This window comes from Schistocerca piceifrons, chromosome 2 (assembly GCF_021461385.2).
Source record: "Schistocerca piceifrons isolate TAMUIC-IGC-003096 chromosome 2, iqSchPice1.1, whole genome shotgun sequence".
Taxonomy (NCBI): domain Eukaryota; kingdom Metazoa; phylum Arthropoda; class Insecta; order Orthoptera; family Acrididae; genus Schistocerca; species Schistocerca piceifrons.
Window position 1 is genome coordinate 509,620,278 of NC_060139.1, and position 23,620 is coordinate 509,643,897.

At 41.4% G+C, this 23,620-nt stretch overlaps 1 protein-coding gene across 2 annotated transcripts in view; it reads left to right on the top strand.

Moving 5' to 3' along the window:
* Window positions 1–23,620, top strand: part of LOC124777279 (esterase E4-like) — a 123,915-nt gene that overhangs the window by 95,981 nt on the left and 4,314 nt on the right. For both annotated transcript variants that reach the window (XM_047252621.1, XM_047252620.1), the window contains exons 6-8: window positions 1,024–1,192; window positions 13,951–14,120; window positions 23,032–23,185. In XM_047252621.1, the coding sequence (XP_047108577.1) occupies window positions 1,024–1,192; window positions 13,951–14,120; window positions 23,032–23,185 (493 nt within the window). The remainder of the gene's footprint in view (window positions 1–1,023; window positions 1,193–13,950; window positions 14,121–23,031; window positions 23,186–23,620) is intronic.

The following is a 23,620-nucleotide window of genomic DNA, read 5'->3' on the forward strand; positions in this document are numbered from 1 at the left end:
AAGGCCGTTTTGGTTAATGTTACAAGGCCAGATCAGTCAATCATCCAGACTGTTGCCCCTGCAACTACTGAAAATGCTGCTGCCCCTCTTCAGGAATCACTTGTTTGTCTGGCCTCTCAACAGATACTCCTCCGTTGTGGTTGCACCTACGGTACGGCCATCTGTATCGTTGAGGCACGCAAGCCTCCCCACCAACGGCAAGGTCCATGGTTCATGGGAGTTGTGTCACGCACGAAAAAGACTACTTCCTCCCTCTATGAGAACTAGTGTGAACTGTTCTGCCATCTACTGCGTGAAAGTTAAAGTATTTTCGCAGTAGCTTTCTCTGTTGAATTGAATTTCAACTAACACAAAATGTCGGCCGAGTGGCCGAGCGGTTCTAGGCGCTACAGTCTGGAAACGTGCTATCTCTACGGTCGCAGGTTCGAATCCTGCCTCGGGCATGGATGCGTGTACTGTCCTTAGGTTGGTTAGGTTTATGTAGTCCTAAGTTCTAGGGGACTGATGACGTGAGCAGTCAAGTCCCATAGTGCTCAGAGCCATTTGAACCATTTAACACAAAAAACCTATTTTGAGCAAAGCATGGTTTTGGAGTGTATCATTCTCACCCCTTCAATTACTTCATAGTAATTACAACGTCATCTTTTGAGTGAAACTAGTTGTGTGAACCGTGTTTTCACTGAAACAGCCCCATTGATTCAACAAATGTTTCACGAAACATTTCAAAACGTAAGTTTAATAGTCTTCATGTTGTTGGATTAGCTGATGGAAGCAATTCCCGACAGAATGTCACTGCCAATAAAAGGTAATATTAGGCAGACCAAAACGAAAACATGTAAAACACAATGACAGCTGATAGATTTAATATAATTTTTATAAATTCTCTGGTATTGAATGGGACGATTGGTCCGAAGTAATTTTATCTTGTAGCGGGAAGTGTCCGTTAAGTTAAACAGAAACACACTTATTGTGAGAGCATTATGAGAACCACGACGCCGCACTAAAAACAACGTGGGTTCCCAGGAAAAGACGTTGCAAGACATGTTCCCTTTCCTGCCGACGCTGGAGCCGGCGGGCACTGAAGGCGCACTGATGACCGAAGACCCGGCGGACATCATAAGCAGCGGCAAGTTTACCCCTGTGCCCATCATATTCGGTGTCACGTCGCAGGAAGGCTTCGCCTACGCCGGCGGTAAGTAACGCTTTATGATGCTACAAGTACAGTGCGCATACTTCACGCAATTGGGACAAAGGACCTGAAGTCACAGTCTCAAATTATCTTGTTCGCATCCATACGTCTGTCACGTATCATTAATGTACGAACTCTGTTAACACTGTTGAGTTACATTAGCATTGTCACTTATTACACGCATGCACAAATTGATAAGCCAAAACATTATGAGCAATGCAATGCCCACTGTGACGATGGATACCGTTTGGGGCGTTTCGGTTTTGGGCGGGGGGTGGGGGGTGGGGGGGGGGGCGGCGGCGGTCATGAAACGCTGTAAGAAAAGTGTGTAAGCGGAGCAGACACAAATGGGGTTCACCCTAGAGTAGATACGGGCTGTAAATGGGGAGACCCCATTGAGATAAGCGACTTCGACAAAGGGAAGATTATTATTATGCAAAGCTTGTGAACGAGTATCTCGAAAATGGCGAAGCTGGTCGAATATTCACGTTCTACTGTCGTGAGCATCTATGGAAAAAGGTAGGACAGTGAAAGTGGCATTAATCACAAAATTCTTGGACGTAGCCGTGTCTTCACAGAACATGGGGTTCGGAAGCATATCTGTACAACAGATGGCGGTCTGTGGCATCTCTGCCAAAAGAGCACAATGGTGGTGCACGCACAAGTATTTAGGAACATGCCGTTGATCGTCCATCGCTGAACGTGCAGCTGCGCAGCGCCGCCCCTACGTGTTCACATATTGACCAAACGACATCGTCAGTTACGACTGCAGTGGGCACGGGACCATGGGGATTCGACCATGGATCAATGAAAACGTGTCGGCTCTTCGGGTTAATCACATTTTTGTTACACTACGCCAATGGTCGTCTCCACAAACACCGTCATCGAGGCGAACGGCGACTCGAAAAGTGCATCGCGCGACGGACGCAGGCTGGTGTGAGCAGTATTGTGTATGGGAGGAATGCTCTTGCGTTTGCATGGAACCTGTGGCAGTAATTTAAGACGCGCTGACAGTTGCAAATCATCTGAGTCCCTTCGTGCTTGATGTCTTCCCCTACGGCGATGTCAGCTTTCAGCAGTATAAATATCCATGTCTCGGAGCCAGAAACATGCTACAGTGGTTTGTAGAGCATTATAGTGAACTCAAGTGGATGTCTCGGAGATCAAATTCGCCTGATGTAAATTCTATGGAACACATATGGGTCACAATCACCGTGTACGCAAATCAGCGGCCCCTTGTATACGCAAATCACATGACCTTTTCGTAGACATATAATATCATATACCTCCACAAAACTACCAACAAATTGTCGGATCCGTGATACCCAGAATCAGTGGTGTATTTCGTTCCAAAAACGGAGAAGCAAGCTATTTAGCAGTCCTCACAATGTTTTGACTCATGAGTGTACATACATTTGTTACATAGCTTTTGCTGTCCACTTTGAAGTATGTACATTGGCTATCGGAAACCTATATGGTAAAAATTAAACGACTGATAGGCGAAGACGAGTATATACAGTGGGCAGAGTCAAGAGAAAATAATACGAATGGAAGACCAAAAGAGAAGATTACGGATTAAAAAGGGCGTAACAAGATGTAAATTTTTATTATCTGACCAAAAGAAGCAATGAGTAAAATGTCAGAAGTAGAAGTAAAATCCAGGTGAAAGGGTAGAAATTATAAGATTCACTGACGATATTTCTGTCCTCGGTGAAAGTCCGGGAGAATTGGAGAATTTTTTGAAGGGAATGAACGGTCTCTTGAGCGTCAGAAATGAGAAAGGCGACGAACCTAAAATGAGAATTTAGGAATATGTAGTAGACGAAGTAATTTTGCCACCTTCGAACGAAAGTAACGTATTTCAGGTGAAATACGGGGGACGTAACAATCAAATTAGCCAAGGGGTAGGCCATTCTTCGTCAGAAGAACTTCATTAGTATCATTACCGGCTTTAATCGGAGGAATAAATGAAAGGTTATTGTTTACCGTGCCTTCTACGAGTATCTCATTACAGACAGAGCACAAGCTTAAATTGCAAGAATGTAACGATAGGCAACCGGCCGTGTCCTACCTGAAGGAACCATTCCTATATTTGCCATAAACGATTTAGGAAAATGTCAGTCTGGCTAGACCAAGATATGAACCGCCTTTTTACCGAATGCGATGACGATGATGATGTTTGATTTGTGCGGCGCTCAACTGCGCGGTCATCAGCGCCCGTACAAATTCCCAATCGGTACATTTTTACAAATGATGATAAAATGATTAGGACAACACGAACACCCAGTCCTTGTACAGAGAAATTTCCAAACACGGCCGGGAATCGAACCCGGGACTCCATGATCGAGAGATAGCAACGCTAGCCACTTTTTTCTTTATTCCACAAAACAGTAACAAAAATGGCTAGCTTACAATGAAATGACATATATAAGGTGACAACTGCAGTCATAAATTACAGCAGTCATAGAATGTGGAATGATATTCAGTCTTTAGCAGTAGCACACATTATTAGTAACTTCATTGTCACCTTCAACTGGTGGCAGTTCAGTATGCACGTTTTCTTCTTCTGCAGCCTGAGGTTCCTCATCATCATTTTCCAGACCCATATGAATCATTCAGTAAATCCTTGATGCGTGTTCGTTCCAAGGTAAATTACGTGGACAGGAGAGCACTCCCGAACAGTGACATAGCAAAGTCCTTCACTGCCTTGGTATTTTTGTCAGTTCCAGCCTTCTAAACGCATCTGTAGGGAGTTAAGGATCTTCCTTTAAAAGACACCAGATATTTGCCGTCATATCCTTGTATCTGCTGTACTACTGATTTATTTCTCATGTGTGACTTGCAGGTAAGGTTAGGGTCGGAACGTGACCCAACCCATCCCCTCTCCACGAGGAATCCACGTGTCCCTAACCTATACCCATTCTGTTGAAGACAATTCGGAGCATGTTACCATATTTACTATTGTGATTCTGATACTTAAGTGTTTTCTCGAATATGTTCATCGCTCCCAATATTGTTAAAAATGTAACTTGTATATTTGCCCATTAACCAAATCACTGCTTTAGTTTTTGCCTGATGGTAGTAACATTCCTCTGGTCTGAAGAAAATGTTAGTCGGTACATTGTTCAGTGAAGTTCTTGTTATTGGAGCAATTTTCTCCCTGGTCCACCTCCAGTTGATAATGTGATCTCCACATGTGTAACGATGAGGCACACTATCAGCGAGGTTGCATTTACTACAGAGGATAGTGTCACTTAAACCGATGGCAAAGAGACGCTCATTAGTTCTGGTGATGCTATTGACCACCTTGTACCACGCTGAACTCACGTCAGACGAAAGAACATCATTACTAATGTTTTCCGAGACCAAATTCCATTTTATCCCAGCATATTTAATTTCTTTGTTATTTTTCCTTTCATGTTTCCGTCTTCCAGCTATAATCGCCTTTGCTGTAACGTTTGTGGAGTTTAAAAACTTTTTGAGGAGTTAGCTTCGTTCAAGATAATACTTCCTAATATGTTTTAGTTTAAGACTTATTTTTTGTATATTTATCGTTGGCTCTACATTTTCTTGCCTGACAATGTCGTATAGGTTGGTTGTAATGCACCCTGGATCGTTACACATGATGCTCCATGTTCGTTCGACACACAATGCCATCGCTTTAGACTTGATGTCAGTTAGTCCCATTCCTCCTCTGCTTGAATCCAAAACTGCTGTCTTCACCGGCACTCAAAACAACTCCCCTTTCCACAAAAACTTTGCTAAGGTGGACATGATCGTCTTCGCCACCACTGATGGGATGGGGAGAACCTGTGCTATGCAGACCACGAGCTGCAGCTGCGGAATGCGAGTGTTGTATGCTAACTACTGTGCTGCTTCACCTGGTTTGAGTAAGAAATTGTATGTAAGTGGATCAAGAAATATGGTGAAAAGCGTATAAGAAGAGATGTGAAGATCCACAAATACGCTAAAATTAAGTGAAAAGATAAGATGAGGAAAGAGCAGCTTATCCGCAAGACTGGCGAGGAGAGATATTTATGGAAATCTACTCGTATTTAAGGAACGAAGTGATGCGGCATGTACAAAGACGTCGGCGAATAACTTTCATTGGACAGTGGAGCAATAGAGGACAAGAATTGTGAAGTGTATAAAGGTTATTTACAACTTGAACAGAAACTAGTAGCAGGTTCGAATCCTGCCTCGGGCATGAATGTGCGTGGTGTCCTTAGGTTAGTTAGGTTTACTTAGTTCTAAGCCTAGGGGACTGATAACCTCAGATGTTAATTCCAATAGTGCTTAGAGCCATTTCAACAATTTTTTGAACAGGAACTAGGCTGTAATTATGATTCGAAGAGCATGGAAAGGAATTAATATTTGAGGAGGTAATTCCATTGCTATTTAATCTATACATTGAGCAGGCTGTAAGGGAAACCAAGGAAATTTCTGAAAGGAAATTAAAGTTCACTAATAAGAAATAAAAACTTCAAGTTTCTGCTGATGATAATATAATTGTATCAGTGATGAGTTTCGCTATTTCGGCGGCAAAACAACAGGTGTCCAAATTAAGACTGATTGCGAGCAGTTAGAAAAGCGTTTCTAGAAAAGAGATGTCTGTTAACATCGAGTATAAATTTAATTGTTAGGAATTCGTTTATGACGATTTATGCGTGCAATATATCCTTGCTCGGGAGTGTAACGTAGCCGATAAACACTTCAGACCAGAAGAGATCAGAAGTTTTTGAGATATGCTGTTACAGTATAATTCTGAAGGTTAACTGGGAAATCGAAGAACTAAAAGAGGAGATACCGAATTGAACTGGAGAGGAAAAGAGATTACAGTACAACTCGACTAAAAGAAGTGCTCGACTGACAGGACGCGTCCTGAAGCGTCAAAGCATCGTCAGTTTGCTAACGGAGGGAGACACCAAGGCACGAATATCGTAATAAAGTTCAAATGGATGTAGGGTGCTGTAATGACACAGACATGAAGAGGCTTCCACAGGGCAGACTACCGTGGAGAACTGCATCTAACCAGTCTTCTAGCTGAATGTCAACAACAACAACAACAACAACAACAAAAACGGTAACATTAATAATTGAGGACGTTCAGAGTAGGTGCCAGTGAGAGATGATTAGCCTGACACAAGACAGGACGTTGTGGCAGACACTGCAAATCTAGTCTAAAGCAAAACTGAAGAAACTAAAAGATCCTAAACAGAACGCTGTTAGACAACAAACTAATGGTTGGAAATGAATGTCTACACTTTTAATGATACAAACAGCTCTTAAACATCACAACAACAACTTAAACACATTCCTTACGTCATAGCGACAACCGCTAGTTTTAATGGATACATTAAAATACATTCCTGCTACAAAACAGCTCTAGCTTGAAAACATTGACCTCCATTGTATGTATATTAATTTATAGTTTGGACGTATTTGCTGCTCCACTTTGCCCACTAGACACTGAGGTGAAAAAGTCATGCGATACCTCCTAATACCATATCAGGCCTTTTTCTCGGCGTATTGCTGCACCTCGACGTAACATAGACCAACAAGTCGTTGGAAGTCCCATTAAGAAATTCTGACCCATGCGCCTCTATAGGCGTCCATAACTGTGCAAGTGTTGACGGTGCAGGAGTTTGTGTACGAATTGTCATCCATAAAAATGCCATCGTTGTTTGGTAACATGAAGTTCATGGTTAGCTGCTTATAGTCTCCATGTCTCCGAGAACAGTTTACAGTCAATGATTCATGTAATCAGAGCCCACACCATTACGGAGCTGCCACCAGCTTGCACAGTGCCTTATTGGGTTCATGGCTCCATGGAGCCTGTGCCACACTTGAACTCATCAGTTCTTACCAACTGAAATTGGCTCATCCGACCTGGCCATGATTTTCCAGTCATCTACGGCCCAACCAATGTGGTCACGAGCCCAGGAGAGGTAAGTGCAGGCGATGTTGCGCTCTTAGCAAAGGCACTCGCGTCGGTCGTCTGCTGCCATAGGTCATTAACGCCAAATTTAGCCGCGCTGTCCTAACGAATACGTTCGTCGTACGTTCCAAATTGATTTTTGCGTTTATTTCACGTAGTGTTGCTTGTATTTTAGCACTGGCAACTCTACGCAAACTCCACTGTCCTCGGTCGTTCAGTGAAGGCCTTTGTCCGTGGTACGAGGTATTGCCTGAAAGCTAGTATTTTCGGCACACTCTTAACAATATGGGTATCGGAATGTAATCCACTAACTGTTTTCGAAATGAAGTGTTCCGTGCATCTAGCAGTAAATACTACACCGCGTTGAAAATTTGTTAATTCTCATCGTGTGGTCATAATCACGTCGGAAACTTTTTCTCGTCAATCACTTTAGCAAAAAAAGACAGCTTCGCCGTTGCACAGCACTTTTATACGTTGTGTAGGCCTACGTAGTACTACCGCCATCTGTATAGGCTATGTGGCTATCGCTGTCCCGTGATTTATGTCTCAGGAAAATTCACGGGCTAGCTAACGCGACTAATTTTCTACCTGATGATCCAATGCCAGCTCCACAATTTCTACAGTGCATTTTTTTTTTCTCAGTCGTCTTGACCTGTTCGTTTGGGCTTCAGTTAAGGTCGTTTAGGTGACGCATAATTTTGACACTAAGTGTTTCGTGCATCACGGATAAAAGGGGAATGACGAGCTGCCTGTACATATATGGCTCACTGGTGCCATGGGTAAAGCAGGCGACCAGTTCCTATGCGGAAAGCAAAGTCGTTGTATTTCGGGCCGAACCGGTGGAGGGGTAGGGGGGGGGGGGTACTGCATTATCGGAACAGTGTGCTTGTTATCTTTTCACACGCAACCGTTGTGTGCGTATATTGCGAGTTGACTGATGGCACCATTGTGAAATAACTGAAATTACGGAAGTTGTCATGTCTTTACAGTCCAAGGAGAGCGAGAAAACGCAGGTTACGGTTGTGCGTGGCAGCAACCAGGCATAAAACAGAAGAATAGCTCACTGATCATACAGTACAAACCATGGCTGACCAGATTTGCGCCTACTGCTCTGCTGCACTTGATCGCAACCTGCTGCCCATAGGTCGCCGAAGCATATCATTTATAATAACGCTGCATCGCGCAGACACATTATCTCGAGAATATAGGACAAGGGCAGCCGCTGATGCTTATATAACAATTTATTACGACAAGATCGCCTTTGTACTACAGTATTCAAAGTCCCGATTCTGGAAATTTATTGCCGTCATCAGGTGTGGTAATTAATTCGCGATCCGCAGTTAGTGGTCGTGCGGTAGCGTTCTCGATTCCCGGCTGGGTCAAGGATTTTCTCTGCGTCGTAATGACTGGGTGTTGTGTGATGTCCTTAGGTTAGTTAGGTTTAAGTAGTTCTAAGTTCTAGGGGACAGATGACCATAGATGTTAAGTCCCATAGTGCTAAGAGCCATTTGAAACATTTTTTAAAATTAATTCACAAACAAATTCCTCGTGATACATAAAACCTCAAGTTAAATCCGTTCTGAAAATAAATGGTATAAAATATACCAATGAATTATATCGTTCTTTTTGTAGTTGTTGTTACTTCACGCCCCTCGCCTCATATTTGCAGGAGGTGGATTTTCAGCGGTTCCAATACTCCATTCTTCTGCCAAACGAATAAAAACGTTTAAAACATAGTAAATTTTGATAAAGCGTTAGAAAAAAATTTGTACGATAAAAAAGACTGAAATTACAGTATCGTCGCATGGTCTCTATACTGGACTTGTGGAAGAGAATTGTAAGGGGAACTGAGCCGCGAGGAGTGGCCGCGTGGTTTGAGGCGTCAAGTCAGGGACCACGCGCCTCCCCCCGCCGGAGGTTCGAGTCCTCCCTCGGGCTTGGGTGCGTGTGCTGTTCTTAGCATAAGGTAGTTTATGTAGTGCGTCAGTCTAGGGACCGATGACCTGCAGTTTGGTCCTTAGGAATTCACATGCATTCTATGGAACAAGGGAAATCATAACATAAATACAGCAAGAGAGTTGCTACTAGAAACCAGTCACAGAGTTACATTTACGATGCAACGAGAGCAACAAACCATTAATAAAAATGTAAAAGTTCCAAGAAAATGGAGAGAAGTGGTTCCTTTGGTTCATTGATTTTCCAGATTATAAAGTATCATAAAGTCTCAAGCAAAAATACACTCTCCACAGGCAATAACAAAGGGGAAGTGCAACTATCCTCAGTTGCAATTGAAAGTATTGTAGCTTTCTTCATTTTTACTTCGAACGAAGTCAATTCATTGCCTTTATTGGACTAAATGAATATTAGCATAAGGCCAAAACGGCGTTGTCGGTTTGTGACGAATGGCCGTACAAGTAGATAACGTTCGTACAAAAGAAATAGTTTTGTAAAAATTGAATCCGATTTAGAAGTAAGATGCAGGCTCGACTTGTTAATAATAAAATAACTAACGACAAAACACTTACGGCGCTCGTTCACTGCGTCAACATACCAGCCGCTTCCAACTTAATTTAAACGCCTAAAAATTAATTGCCCTATTTAATATAAACAGAGGAGCCGACAGGTTTGTAATTTTACACAACAAAACATGTTCAAAATACAACATTAATTTTTATTGGCAATAATATATATCTGGTACACATTAAATCTATGTCACCTCACTGCCAGAACAAGAAGAAGAAATTCTGGTGTTGCATATTTCTCAGATATAACAATAATCCAACAGCAAAAATTGATATATCATCACTGTGTTAAAGATGTTTTTTTTACAAGCTTTCGCTTTGACATAAGTACAACCAAAATTAATAGTTTTTTTCTGTTGATTCAATAGAGTTGGCCGGCCGCAGTGGCCGAGCGGTTCTAGGCACTACAGTCAGGAAACGCGCGATCCCTACGGTCGCAGGTTCGAATCCTGCCTCGGGCATGGATGTGTGTGGTGTCCTTAGGTTAGTTAGGTTTAAGTAGTTCTAAGTTCTAGGGGACTGATGACCTCAGAAGTTAACTCCCATAGTGCTCAGAGCCATTTGAACCATTTTTCAATAGAGCTGACATGAAGTCGCAAACATTGCAACTGAAATAATACTAGTAGCTGCTACTTGGCAGTCCACAAGCAGGAATATCATTTGACAATGTTTCTATCATGTTCCTTCAGGATTATTTAACCAGGCACGAGAGTTCACTCCTAGAGTCTTTGTCAAAAGATATGTTATATGGGTAAAGTGAGAACTTTAGGCATATGCACAAGTTATTAGCGTTTCTCCATACACAACAGATATACATTACAGAGAATTTAGCCATCAACAATTCTCCTTGACTATTTACAACAGTCTGTTAGCGCTGGGCTAACTTTTCGATTCCATGTCTCTAGAAACTACGTGGTTTAGATGTGAAGCACTCGTTGAACCATATTCGGAGAGCTTTTTTCATCCGGAAACTAAGTTCCTTGAAGGTTGTTCGACAAAAGAGCGGGAAAGCTGAAAAATTCTGAGGGTACAAGGTCAGGTGAATAAAGCAACCCAACACTTTTATCTGCATTTTTGTCGGTCTAGCAGAATGCAGTTGAGCGTTATCATGGAGTAGTATCACTTCATGCGGTATTCCGGGTCGTTGCTCGTGTACTGCATCTGCAAGACATCTCAGTTATTGACAATAAGTATAACAGTGGTGGTTCACCATCATCGTTGCTCCAGAAGCGTAGCATGATCTTTTGTGAGTAGGTGATTCATTTCTTTTCGTTATGTCAGCATAAAGGCACCACCATTCCTCGTCACCAGTGACAATACAGGACAGGAATGGTCGGTGTTGTTCACGAGCCAAGTGACGACGAGCAAGTAGAAAAATGTTTCAAATGGCTCGGAGCACTATGGGACTTAACAACTGAGGTCAGTAGTCCCCTAGAACTTAGAACTACTTAAACCTAACTAATCTTAGGACATCACACACATCCATGCCAGAGGCAGGATTCGAAACTGCGACCGTAGCGGAGCAAGTAGAAATCACCCTCTGATTTTTGTGATTTTGGCCTAGAAGTTGCCGTACCCGTACATCTTCCCCATTGCATTCAAATGTGGCAGGATGGTGGAATGATCACATTTCATCGCATTTACCAGTTCTCGAGTACACTGACATGGACCACTGTGGGTTAATGGTTTTAATCGATGTTCATCAAACCCCGCAGGTCTTCCTGAACGTGGAGAGTCACTAAAGTGAAAACGATCCTCTTCAAAACGACAGAACCATTTTCATGCCGTGCTTGTCCAACGACATTATCCTCATACACGGCGCAAATGTTTCTGGTTGCCACTGATGCTGTCACCCACCTATTGAACACAAACAGAAGAATATGTCGGACATTTTCCGATTTCTCTACTTCGCACTCCATTTTCTAGCGTCGACAGCTGCACTCACGATTTCCAAATGACAAAACGACTTCATGTAAACTCGAATAGTAGCAGTATGCACCAACCAATGTAAGGAGTGTATCAGAACTCGCCATTACATTCAAAACAATATAGTCAGCTTAACGCTATTCTTTGCATTGTGTAAGCACTTAGATATCGATAGTAATTTTCTGAGGGCGAAACATGGGAGCGTGATTCTAAGCATTGTTGCGAGATGAGGTCTATCTGCGAGAGTGGAAGTAGTAGTGTCGGTAGAGGGCTTGAAGACAGATGATGTGTCACGCTGTCCTCACTTCGGTGATGGCAGAACTTATCCCACTTAAGGGGGAGCAATTTCGGCACATTAACTACGCTTGAAAACGGAATTAAAGGTAAAATTCGCAAGCATAGCGTAAAACGCAGGTTTGGCTCGTGATTGTTAGTCCGAGTATGTAATAATCCCGTGTTTTGATTGTCGGATAAAGAAGCCTCCTTATCCTCCAAATAATAATAATTATTCTTCAGATCTAATTAATAAATATGCTGTGGTTATTTAATGTTAATGTAGCTTTGAAATTTAAATAATCTGTTAGTCTGGCAGTCGGCCATTATTGATACCTGTGTTATTATTGTTGTCATTGTCTATTATTGGTTTCTGAAGTTCAAAATAGACTTAATTAATGAAATCCCTTCTCACAAGTTATTTAGTAATTAATAGGACCCAAGCAACTCCTTTTTATTAAATTAGTTTTTAGTAACAATAAGCTTTAGCCGCTGCTGCTGCATGTTGCTGGGAATTGCTATAAACCACATGGAAAAAGGCAGTCATCTAAAGAGGTGAGTGCAAAACTTGTACTCTGATTCTGTAAATTCCGTTTCACAAGTCAGACTCCGTATCACTTGTAAATTCTTATTCAAATATAGTCAGATAGCTTATCAAATGTTAGTTTTAAGTTTTTGATGTGACGATCTGTTCAGGGCTTAAAGGACACTGACACTTATATAACACACACACAGTGGTATGTATACAGCTAGGTTCCGTTTACTGATATGGCAAAACGGCTCTGAGCCTATGGGACTTAACTTCTGAGATCACCAGTCCCCTAGAACTTAGAACTACTTAAAACTAACTAACCTAAGGACATCGCAAATATCCATACCCGAGCCAGGATTCGAACCTGCGACCGTAGCGGTCGCGCGGTTGCAGACTGTAATGCCTAGAACCGCTCGGCCACCCCGACCGGCGTTTAGTGATGGCTCAGGTTGTTCACCGAATTTATTTTCACATAAGAACATAGGCATATTTGTTGTAGCTACGTTACATATTGGTAGCATATACGTTACACCTTACAGTATTTGCGCCGGCGTTGTCTTTGTGATTACTTTCGCAGTTATTAGCAGTGTGTGGTAGACGGGGAGTGGCCACCTAATCCTACATAGGCACTCCACTTTTCCAACTGGATGTTAATAATGGTTTTCGTTGTTGCGCTTATTTTTATCAATGACACATGTTTTTAAAAACGCATTCTGTTTATTTTTTATTTACGTGACAGAGTTTTCAATGTGGACCCTTGTATCTTGGTAGTTCTGGTGATGCGCACTTTTACAGAATTGTTACCTTACACAGAATTGTCTGTTTGCCTCATGATCTTAGGATACGATGACCGTTAACTTTTGTGTAATCTTTAGATCACTTGTATTTCAAAAAATTTAAAACGTAAAATATAAAATTTTAGTATTTTATTAGTTTTTTGCTCTTGCTTTGTTTAATGTTTCATACCGCAGCTTACACATCAGTAGCATTGCATGTGACGCACGCAGTATGTAGTTGCGCGGAAAAGGGAGACTTGTCACAACATTCGCTGGGCGCAGGAATCTTCGGTATCTCTTGTGACATGCAATTTTGGCATATGATGACATGATGGAGACCGTGGCTGTTGTTTGAAGACAAATGTAGATGGTGTTAGGACAGCAACCAGCACAAATTACATTCAGTTCCTTTATTCAAGGGGTTCCGTTACCGATTTCGAATCGTTGTGATTCATCCTCAGACGGTTTACACGCTTTCTTTATGACATGTGGTGTCTTTTACAGATTAATTGTCCTAAAATATAAATAATACATAATTATAAACATGTCACACAGGGATGGTTGCGATACAGATTTCCGTTGCATGTGACTTGCGTGAAATGTCGGTTTGGAGTGTTTCTTTTCATAACATTCGTCCAACAGATGTGAATACATTCCCACTGCATTCTTATTGTTGCACACTATTGTTGCACACTATTGTGACAGTTCTATTCGCCGTTTCTAAGGGCCGGTATACGGCGCCAATGTTACTCACTTACTGTGGAAATACGATCAAACATTTGAATTTCCGGCAGTGCTGGGCAAGAAGGACGCGTGGCGCGACCTGGACGCCAACTTCGAGCTGCTGGTTCCGCCCACGGCAGCCGCGACACCGGAAGAGAGGCGGGCGGCCGCGCAGGAAATCCGCCGCTTCTACTTGGGAGACCGGCCGCTGGGCGACGACACGTTCTTGCAGTACACGCAGGTACGTGCAGAACTGGCAAAGCGGTTCTTAGACGGTTACCATGAGATCAAGTTTGTGCTGTAATCTTCAGTCCGAAGAGTGGTTTAATGCAGCCGTCCATGCTACTCTATGCTATGCAAGCCTCTTCATGTCCGAATAACTACAGCAACTTACATCCTTCTGAATTCGTTTAGTCACCTTTTGGTCTCCCTCTATTGCTTTTACCTCACATTTCCCTCCAATGCTAAATTTGTGATTCATTGATTTCTCAGAACCTGTCCGAACAACCAATTCCTTCTTGTAGTCAGGTTATGCCACAAATTTCTTTGCTTCCCCTACCCGCCCCCCCCCCCCCCTCCCGTAATCTTCTGTTCAGTAACTCCTCATTAGTTAGTGGCATCACATTTCAAAAGTCTCTAGTATTTTGTCTAATCCGTTCGTCATCAATATTTCACTTCCTTTCTACATTCCATACTTTTTTCAGATGTTAACAAGTTTCTCTTTTTCAGATACACATTCATTGTGATTGTCAGTGTACAGTATATCTCGTCTTTACTTCTGCCATCATCAGTTATTTTGCTGCTCAAACAGCAAAACTCAACTATTATTTCAAGTGTCTCTTTTCCTGATCCAACTCCCTCAGCGTTACCTGGTTTAATTTGGCTACGTCCCACATCCTTGTTTCCCTTTAGCTGATGTTCATCTTATATTCTCCTTTCAAGACACTGTCCATATTGTTCAACTGCTCTTCTACGCCGTTTGCTGTCTCTGACAGAATTACACTGCGATCGATAAACCACGAATTTTTTAGTTCTTCTCCCTGGACTTAAGTTCCCACATAAAATTTTTCTTTTGTTTCCTTTCCTGCTTGTTCAATGTTCAGATTGAATAACATCGGGGTAAGCTACAGCTCTTTCTCCTTCCCTTTTCAAATAATATCCCTCAACTCTTATAACTGTTGCCTGGTTTCTCTACATTTTGTAAACAGCCTTCCGCTACGTGCATTTTATCGCAGCTGCTTCAGACTTTCAAAGCGAGAATTCCAGTCAGCAGTGTCAAATGCTTTCTCTAAGTGTACAAATGCTATAAATGTAAGCTTGTCTTTCCTTAACCTGCCTTCCAAGATAAGTCGTGGGGTCAGTATTTCTTTGAGTATTCCTACATTCCTCCGGAATCCTAAACAGTCTTCCCTACAGTCAGTTTCTATCAGTTTTCTCATTCTTCTTCAAAGAAATCGTCTTAGTATTTTCCAATCATGGCAATCATAATCATGTTGAAAACTAGACATACAGGGAGTCCAGTGACGGTGTTCTTGACTTCAAAATTAAGTATCTCGTATACTAAGATCGATAGACGGGTGCAATAAACGTATGTTGATTGCGAAAACTGTAAGAATTTTGTACAGAAGTCATACAGAAGTTTCGAAATAGTTCGGAAAACTGCTAACACATGGCACTGTACACTGTGCAGTTCTAACAGTATTGGCGTGGATACCTAAACTTCTTCTCAACAAGCAATTATTGTACCACATCACAACCGTTTCGGAATGTCCACCACTCGCAGTAATGAGGTGGTGCAAACGAACAATGAAATTACCATCTCATTCTACAGTGTCTCGACAGAAATGGATTTAGATGTCACTCAGATCGCCGATTTGATCTCGCCCAGCGTGCTGAGACGGTTCCAGTAGGCAGTGTCTTTAGATGTGCCCCACTTAAAGTAGTCCCAAGGAGTCAGATCGGGTGAATTTGGAGGCCATTCCATCCATGCACAAGTAAATTTCCAAAAATCCGATGCAATGACTCTATTTCCGAAGTATTCCTGGAGAGAACGAAGCACCTGTCCCTTGCAATGTGAACTGGATTCATCTTTCATGAACCACTCCGTACCTTTTCGAAACTGTAAAGATAGCTGTGTGGCGATATATTGTTCCAAAATTGCAACGTCACATTCATTAGTGATGATTTCTCGCATTGGAAAAGAGCCAATAATGCCTGTGCTGCCCACCGCAACTTAAATGGTAAACCCTGGAGAAAACAGTGATTTCGCTTCACACAAATAGCGATTTTCGGAACACCAAAATCGCTAAAATTTGTATATTCACACCGCCATTCAGGTGCAAATACTTAATCTGCGAACCGGATGTCACCAACATCAAATCTATCATTATGAATCATTGTCAGAATTTGGTTTGCAAAGTCAGCTGTCTCTTGCACGGCTTGTACAGATGTGGTCTGACAGCTTTGGATGTTAAGTGGAAACATGGGTAGGCTCCGTCTCAGTATTTTCTGCGTGCTGGAACGCTTCGAACCAATCTCTGCTGCAATTCTTCTGGCTACTCTCATTGGATTTCGCTGAATAATCACAGAAACCTTGGCGACATTTATAGGACTAAACAATAGTTTCCCTGGAGCAAACATCCCCTGCTACATCATCAACCGCGCAGCCTGTCCGTCGAAATCTGGCGAAGAGCTTGCGAATGTTTTATTTTGGAACATTCAGTCGTGTTTGAAAACTGTTTTTGCTATAGGACTGTGTTTTAATCTGAAGAACTCCAGTAACGGAGAAACACATTGATCAGTGGAATACATGATTTCAACCTCTTCCTTCGGTTCGCTAGCCTGCTTCAACGTTTCAGCGATGGAACTGCTCCCTTTGAGCTGCGCCGCACTGTATATAGGCACTACACATTGCAGTAACAGAGCCAGCTGGTAGCAGCTTTTCGAACAGTTTCGTAACTTCCGTATAAAATTCTTACAGCTTTCACAATAAACGTATCGTTTGTAGCACTCGCCTATCGATCTTAATTTTTGAGATGTCTAATTATGATCTCAGGGACTCTTTCGCTGGGTGCCCTGTCCTTGTCAGTATGGCCTGGCTTATATGTAGCTCCCTCAACGACGAGTTAATGCAAAAGAAGGGGCGGACATCCTAAGACTTTTGTAACTGATACCCCTTAATGAAATATGTTTTTCAATCTAGGAAAATCTCTTTAGTGTCTTAGCCTAAATATTCTGGAATGTTTATTACACCAATTATCTCCAGATTTTATTTTTAAATCCATTAGTACGTATAGAGAGCACTCGTAAAGAATGTGACCTCGAACGCTCATAACCGCACGAAAATGTGCTTAGACAAAACTAAAACACTGGCAAGAGCCATTCCCATGCAAAAACACGCATCTTACCGCGAGAGGTATTAGACTGATAATCTGTTTAAGGTCTAAGAGAGGAGCTTTTGTAAAGCAAAGGAACAAAATATCGATATAATAGGACGAAAATCACACATATTCTGTTGTAAGTTGTTGGTAAATTTACCCCTGCTTGTAATAGTTGCGCTATCTGCAAAATAGACTTTGTATGGCTATTGCGTCTTCCAAGTACAATTGTGACTTTTCAATGAAGTGGTCAAAGCAATGTGGAACAATATGCGCAGCTCACTAAATACAGTTTTTCTCGTTCTGAATTCAAGCCGGCCAGTACCAAACTCCACACGAGTTACATTTTGAGATGATGATACTGGTATGTCAGTGTCATAACCTGCCTTTTACCAAACATATTGTTAGATAGGCCTGTACTTACGCATATCTCTCTGTTTATCTTCTGCTCTGGCCACTTCATTGAAATCTGACACCTGCACTTCGAAGACTTAATAGCTGTGTAAGAATTTTAGGCCAGTAGAAAACTTTTTTTGTTCAAATTGAGCAATTATTTTAGAAGAGTGAAATGTAGCAATAAGTCATGACATTGACATAGAAGTGTTTTTTATTCTATTATATCGAAATTTCATTTCTTTGTTTTTCCAAAGTTCCTGTCTTAGTCATTTAATAGGTAATAATTCAAATATTTTCCGTGGTAAGACGCGGTTTTCCATGCGGACCGCTTATACTGCTGTTTTGGGTGTGAGGGATTTATATTCTAAGCATATTTCGTGTGTATGTGAGCGGAAGCGGTCACTTATTTCTGTTCTCAGTAGCACTAAGGCCTTTTTATACCAATGAAATTTCTTTTAAATTTGTTGTATAAAGCTACAGCATATGAGCTGGCTATAGTATATTACAGTTGAACTGCCAATATTTTCGTTGAGATCGATTATCCTGTTACTACGTGAATGCTGTGTCTAAAACGTTGGTACTGTAAATAACTAGAAACCCTTTAGCTCTGTAATATTGTAAACGAAGGATCACATCCCAGTTTTCATTTACTTTACATGTTTTTTAACAGATCAGAATATAGGTGTCACTACCCGAAAAGCTGGCCACTGTGGCCGAGCGGTTCTAGGTGCTACAATCTGGAACCCCGCAACCGCTACGGTCGCAGGTTCGAATCCTGCCTCGGGCATGGATGTGTGTGATGTCCTTAGGTTGGTTAGGTTTAAGTAGTTCTAAGTTCCAGGGGACTGATGACCTCAGAAGTTAAGTTCCATAGTGCTCAAAGCCATTTGAACTGCCCGAAACCGGTAATTCTGAGAACATAAAACAGCGATCAACAATCTGAAGCCGGCCGGTGTGGCCAAGCGGTTAAAGGCGCTACAGTCTGGAACCGCGTGGCCGCTACGGTCGCAGGTTCGAATCCTGCCTCGGGCATGGCTGTGTGTGATGTCCTTAAGTTAGTTAGGTTTAAGTAGTTCTAAGTTCTAGGGGACTGATGACCTTAGAAGTTAAGTCCCATAGTGCTCAGAGCCATTTGAACCATTTGAACAAACTGAAACTGCATTTTCTAATCATAATCACTTCTATGCAGACAAATATTCAAGTATTGTATGTAGGTTTTTCAAACTTTTCACGGCGATACTTACGTAGAGGAGCATTTCAATCCAACTCCAGTCGCAGAATCATTGTTTGCAGAAACAGCGCTATTCCATGCCTGTTGCTTTCGAGAAAAATGGAAAACTATGTTTATTTGAGACTTTGTCAGTTCACTTATACTTTGTAAGATACATTTTCTGGTGATATACAGACACCATTTTCAACGTCGTGATTATACAGTTATTTTCATACGTAATTTTGGTGGACATGTGTCGTTCCTGAAATCAGTTGCTTTTCACAAATGCAGTTCCATGTTACTCATCAGTTTATTTAAAAATTTATTGATCTGAATACAAAAACTTGTATTATGGGGCTACATGATAGGTTCTGAACACCAGCTTTATTGTTTCTCAATTTCAAACTGTTTTTAAGTTTACATACAAGTTCTGAACACCAACATTTAATTACTGAATACAGTCAATGAAATAGAAGGCTTGGTAAAGTATTGCTTATCCCCATATTTCTTATTCATTGTCAGGATCTTTACAGACCACTAAAACTCAGTTATAGAGTGCTCTGTAAGAGTAAGTGTGCTCTTCAGTGATATGTCACTCCAGTTTCTTGGAGCCAGCTCTTTATTGGCGGTTAATGAAACACAGTTTTCGTATGATGCAGGAGTGGGTAGAACCACTGTTGCGTTTTAATCAATAAGTAAACGAGAAAGGTGCCTCAGTAGGCCTCCAATGTGCAGTTTACTGTCACATTTCCACTACACCCACTTCTGTATTCACATTCCATGAATTCTTATTCAGTGAAAGATTATTTCTTATTTCTTGGGAGTACTTTACTGTTCACTTATTCTTAAGACAGGAAACTCAGTTTGTAGTTTTCCGGCCACCAATTCTGAATGCTATAATTGTCTGTTGAAACAACATTAACCTGGTATTTTTGTAAGGTACTTGCAGTAAGAACAAGTACTACAAACTTTGTGTCCTATAAATCCTGCCGACAGATCAGATTTTCTTCTTAATGACCGTGAAGTCCCTGTCACATGGGAGGAGCGAATGGCCACTGACCGGGAAGCATATTTGCTTGTTTTTGCTTGGTAGCAACTCATTTTGTCTGAAATCAAGTACAGACTTCATCAGGACTCTGTTTTGCGACACCTTCATCGTAAATATACAATTTTCCATGTCCTGTTTTGAGATAATGGATATTGAACACCAAAATTGAGTTGCCAGAAGTAGCATGCTTCTTGAACTGGTACGCTAGGAAGGGACAGATGTAAATAAAATCTATGGCAGTACCTGCAACATCACCCTGCAACCACGCTTGGAAATTGCAACTGCCATAGGAACCTTACGATAGGTTTATTCTTATTATTCCCTTGGTTACCCATTTTAAAATACGTCTATGAAAGTTTTTGCTTGGTAGCAACTCATTTTGTCTGAAATCAAGCACAGACTTCATCAGGACTCTTTTTTGCGACACCTTCATCGTAAATATACAATTTTCCATGTCCTGTTTTGAGATAATGGATATTGAACACAAAAATTGCGTTGCCAGAAGTAGCATGCTTCTTGAACTGGCACGCTAGGAAGGGACAGATGTACATAAAATCTATGGCAGTACCTGCAACATCACCCTCTTTTTAACATTATTTCTTTTCCTTCACGAATATGAGAAGAAAATTTTGAAGCCCAGCGTTTATGGTCCCTCAGTTCTATAGCAGAACCATCTTCAGATTTTCATTCAGTATTTTGTTTATAATTTATTTTTAAGCACTTCACAAGCTCCGTATTCGTCAGCTTGGGAGCGACGAAATGTAAGTGAAAACCTTTCTTTGAATATTTTCAGATAAAAGTCATATTTTACATTATTTGCTTGGGACGCCGTATTTTCAAGTGCTCATACATGATGTTGACATTCAGTTGCCTACCTAAGTAAAAATGTCCCCTGGTGTCATAATGAGTAAGTTTTTAGGGGATAGGAATTTATGATATCAATAACCATACTTATTTCTGCATCGCTGATTTGATTTCCTGATGTATTTTTACCCCTCTAATCAGAAGTGGACTTTTCACAAGAAAGTAGATTGGTTATCCTCCGGACCTTTTGGCTTGTGACGCCAAGGATACATATGAAAACTTTCTTGCACACCTCTTATCGTCCAGTGCTGGAAGTAATGAAATATTGAAAGCTGATGCACCTTGGTTTGCAGTTAACTCCTTCCGGTACTCTTCCTCGCCTTCAAAAAATTTTACCTACATAAGTCAATCCTTGAAGATAAGAATAGTGTGCATCCTTTGATGCCAGGTCATAGAAACGTGAAAATATTTCATTTCTTTCCTCTTCAAGAATTCTTCCAAACCTTTACGGACTACATGCAGGAAATCATAGAGATACTTCAGTAATAAAATAAATTATTAGTTTACTTCTTTAATTATACTTAACCTTCATTATCATAGCATTACTTACTTGAATCTTCACCAATATTTTTCTTTGAAACTAACTTTCCACTGTAGTTTCTGTAGTCTAAATCCTTAGTTCGCGACCTTTCTATGATTCCACGTTGATACTAAACATTCTTTAAACCTTTTTCCTCTTTAAACTTACACCGCCATCATCTACATTCATACATTCCATCATGGTGTCTAACATCGCAAAATCGCAGCAGTAAGGAGATAATATCAGGCGGCATACTAGCGAGCGATGGTCGTAGAAATAGCACTAGACATCGGCAGGTGTTGTTTCTCCTCTGACGTAACTTCGGAATCTCATTTCTTCCACTAAGAGTGTTAGAAAAATGTTATTCCTGCATTAATTAGCTAGAGGGAGCGTCTGAACAGGGAAATAAACACTTAACTCAGAATCACAAAAACATGGACCAATGTTGTTCCCGCAATCAGCTGTTAACGTAATTAGCACTAAAAACATAAACAACTGATATGCCACTATTATAAATGAAAGTAGTACTGAGAAATGATACAAGCAATCGTTTGTTTTGCATCAACACTGTATCAAATACGTTCTTTACTGAAAACCAAATTGAATTTAGTCAAGTTTTCAGTAAAGAGCGACGTTCTTTACTGTTAGGTGTAAGCAATATTTGAGAAAAAGTTGTTAATCAAGGTAAATGTATTTTTTAATAAGTGTGTTAAAATAGAAAATTAAAACATGAACGATGAAAACAACGAAAATGTATTAGGATATGAAATTGAAAAAATACATTATTAATTAATTTATTACTTATAATTTATTTATGAAAGTTACTTTCTCCTGAAGACTGGTAAACCTAGCTTTAATGAGGTTTACTTTCAAACAATTTGACAATTTGCCCTCATGACAGGCGTTGCACTTTCATATCCAGTAAAAGTGTGCTACCACAATCCTCAACACAGCTAGTGCCCGAGCAAAATTGACGGACCCTGATGGGAGTTAAACACACGGCAGTAGTTAATGATACATTCGTCGTCTTAAACTTTTTTTTTCTTAGAGTATTTTTCACACATGGCAATTTACACGATGAGGTTTCCAGCAAACAGGGTCACTGAGACAGTGACGATGAAAATATGAACTGCTGATGACAAACAGTTTACGATGATAAATACTTACTTCTAAGTATATTACAGAATTTCCTTGACCTATGAGAAACTGCAAACCTCAGTCCTGCGAAACAATGCGATCGCATTCGGGAAGACGACGGTTTAATCCCGCGTCCGGCCATCCTGATTTAGGTTTTCCGTGATTTCCCTAAATCGCTCCAGGCAAATGCCGGACCGAGCGAGGTGGCGCAGTGCTTAGCACAGTGGACTCGCATTCGGGAGGACGACGGTTCAATCCCATCTCCGGCCATCCTAATTTAGGTTTTCCGTGATTTCCCTAAATCGTTTCAGGCAAATGCCGGGATGGTTCCTTTGAAAGGGCACGGCCGATTTCCTTCCCAATCCTTCCCTAACCCGAGCTTGCGCTCCGTCTCTAATGACCTCGTTGTCGATGGGACGTTAAACACTACCCACCACCACCACCACCACCGCAAATGCCGGGATGGTTCCTTTGAAAGGGCACGGCCGACTTCTTTCCCCGTCCTTCGCTAATCCGATGAGAACGATGACGTCGCTGTCTGGTCTCCTCCCATAAACAAACCAACCAACAACGCGATCAGTGTGTTTTCATGTGTTACAGATACGAGGAGACTCCTTTTTCGTGTACACAGCGCTGGAAGTCGCCAGGCTGCATGCTTCAGTTTCTGCAGCGCCACCCGTCTACTTCTATCTCTTCGATGTCGACACGAAGCTCAACATTTTGAAGAAGATGTTCGGAGCCTCGAAATACAAAGGTATTGCTTTCAGGATAAAATAATGTTTTATCATCTGGTAAATAAACGGCGCAGTTGTCATCGATATTGCAATTTCGGCTTATAACCGTGTGTGTGTGTGTGTGTGTGTGTTTGAGTGTGAGTGAGTGTGAGAGAGAGAGAGAGAGAGAGAGAGGGAGAAAGCAGCCCTGTGTTGTACGTTTCCGCGTTGGGATACTTCGCCACAAGAATGTAAAACCTCTGGACTTCTAATCTCCAGCTACTATGAGTGTACGACAGAAAGTACTGTAAGTCGGACCTTATTACGATAAGCTGAGTAACTTTTATTGATTGCTGGAGTACACGTCAAAGGGAGACAATACATGACACTATTTTTCAGTGTAGTAGACAAGCCAATAAAAAACCGCTGTGCGAACGTCCTCATCATTGTCATATCTCTTTCCCCCATAGTTCTGT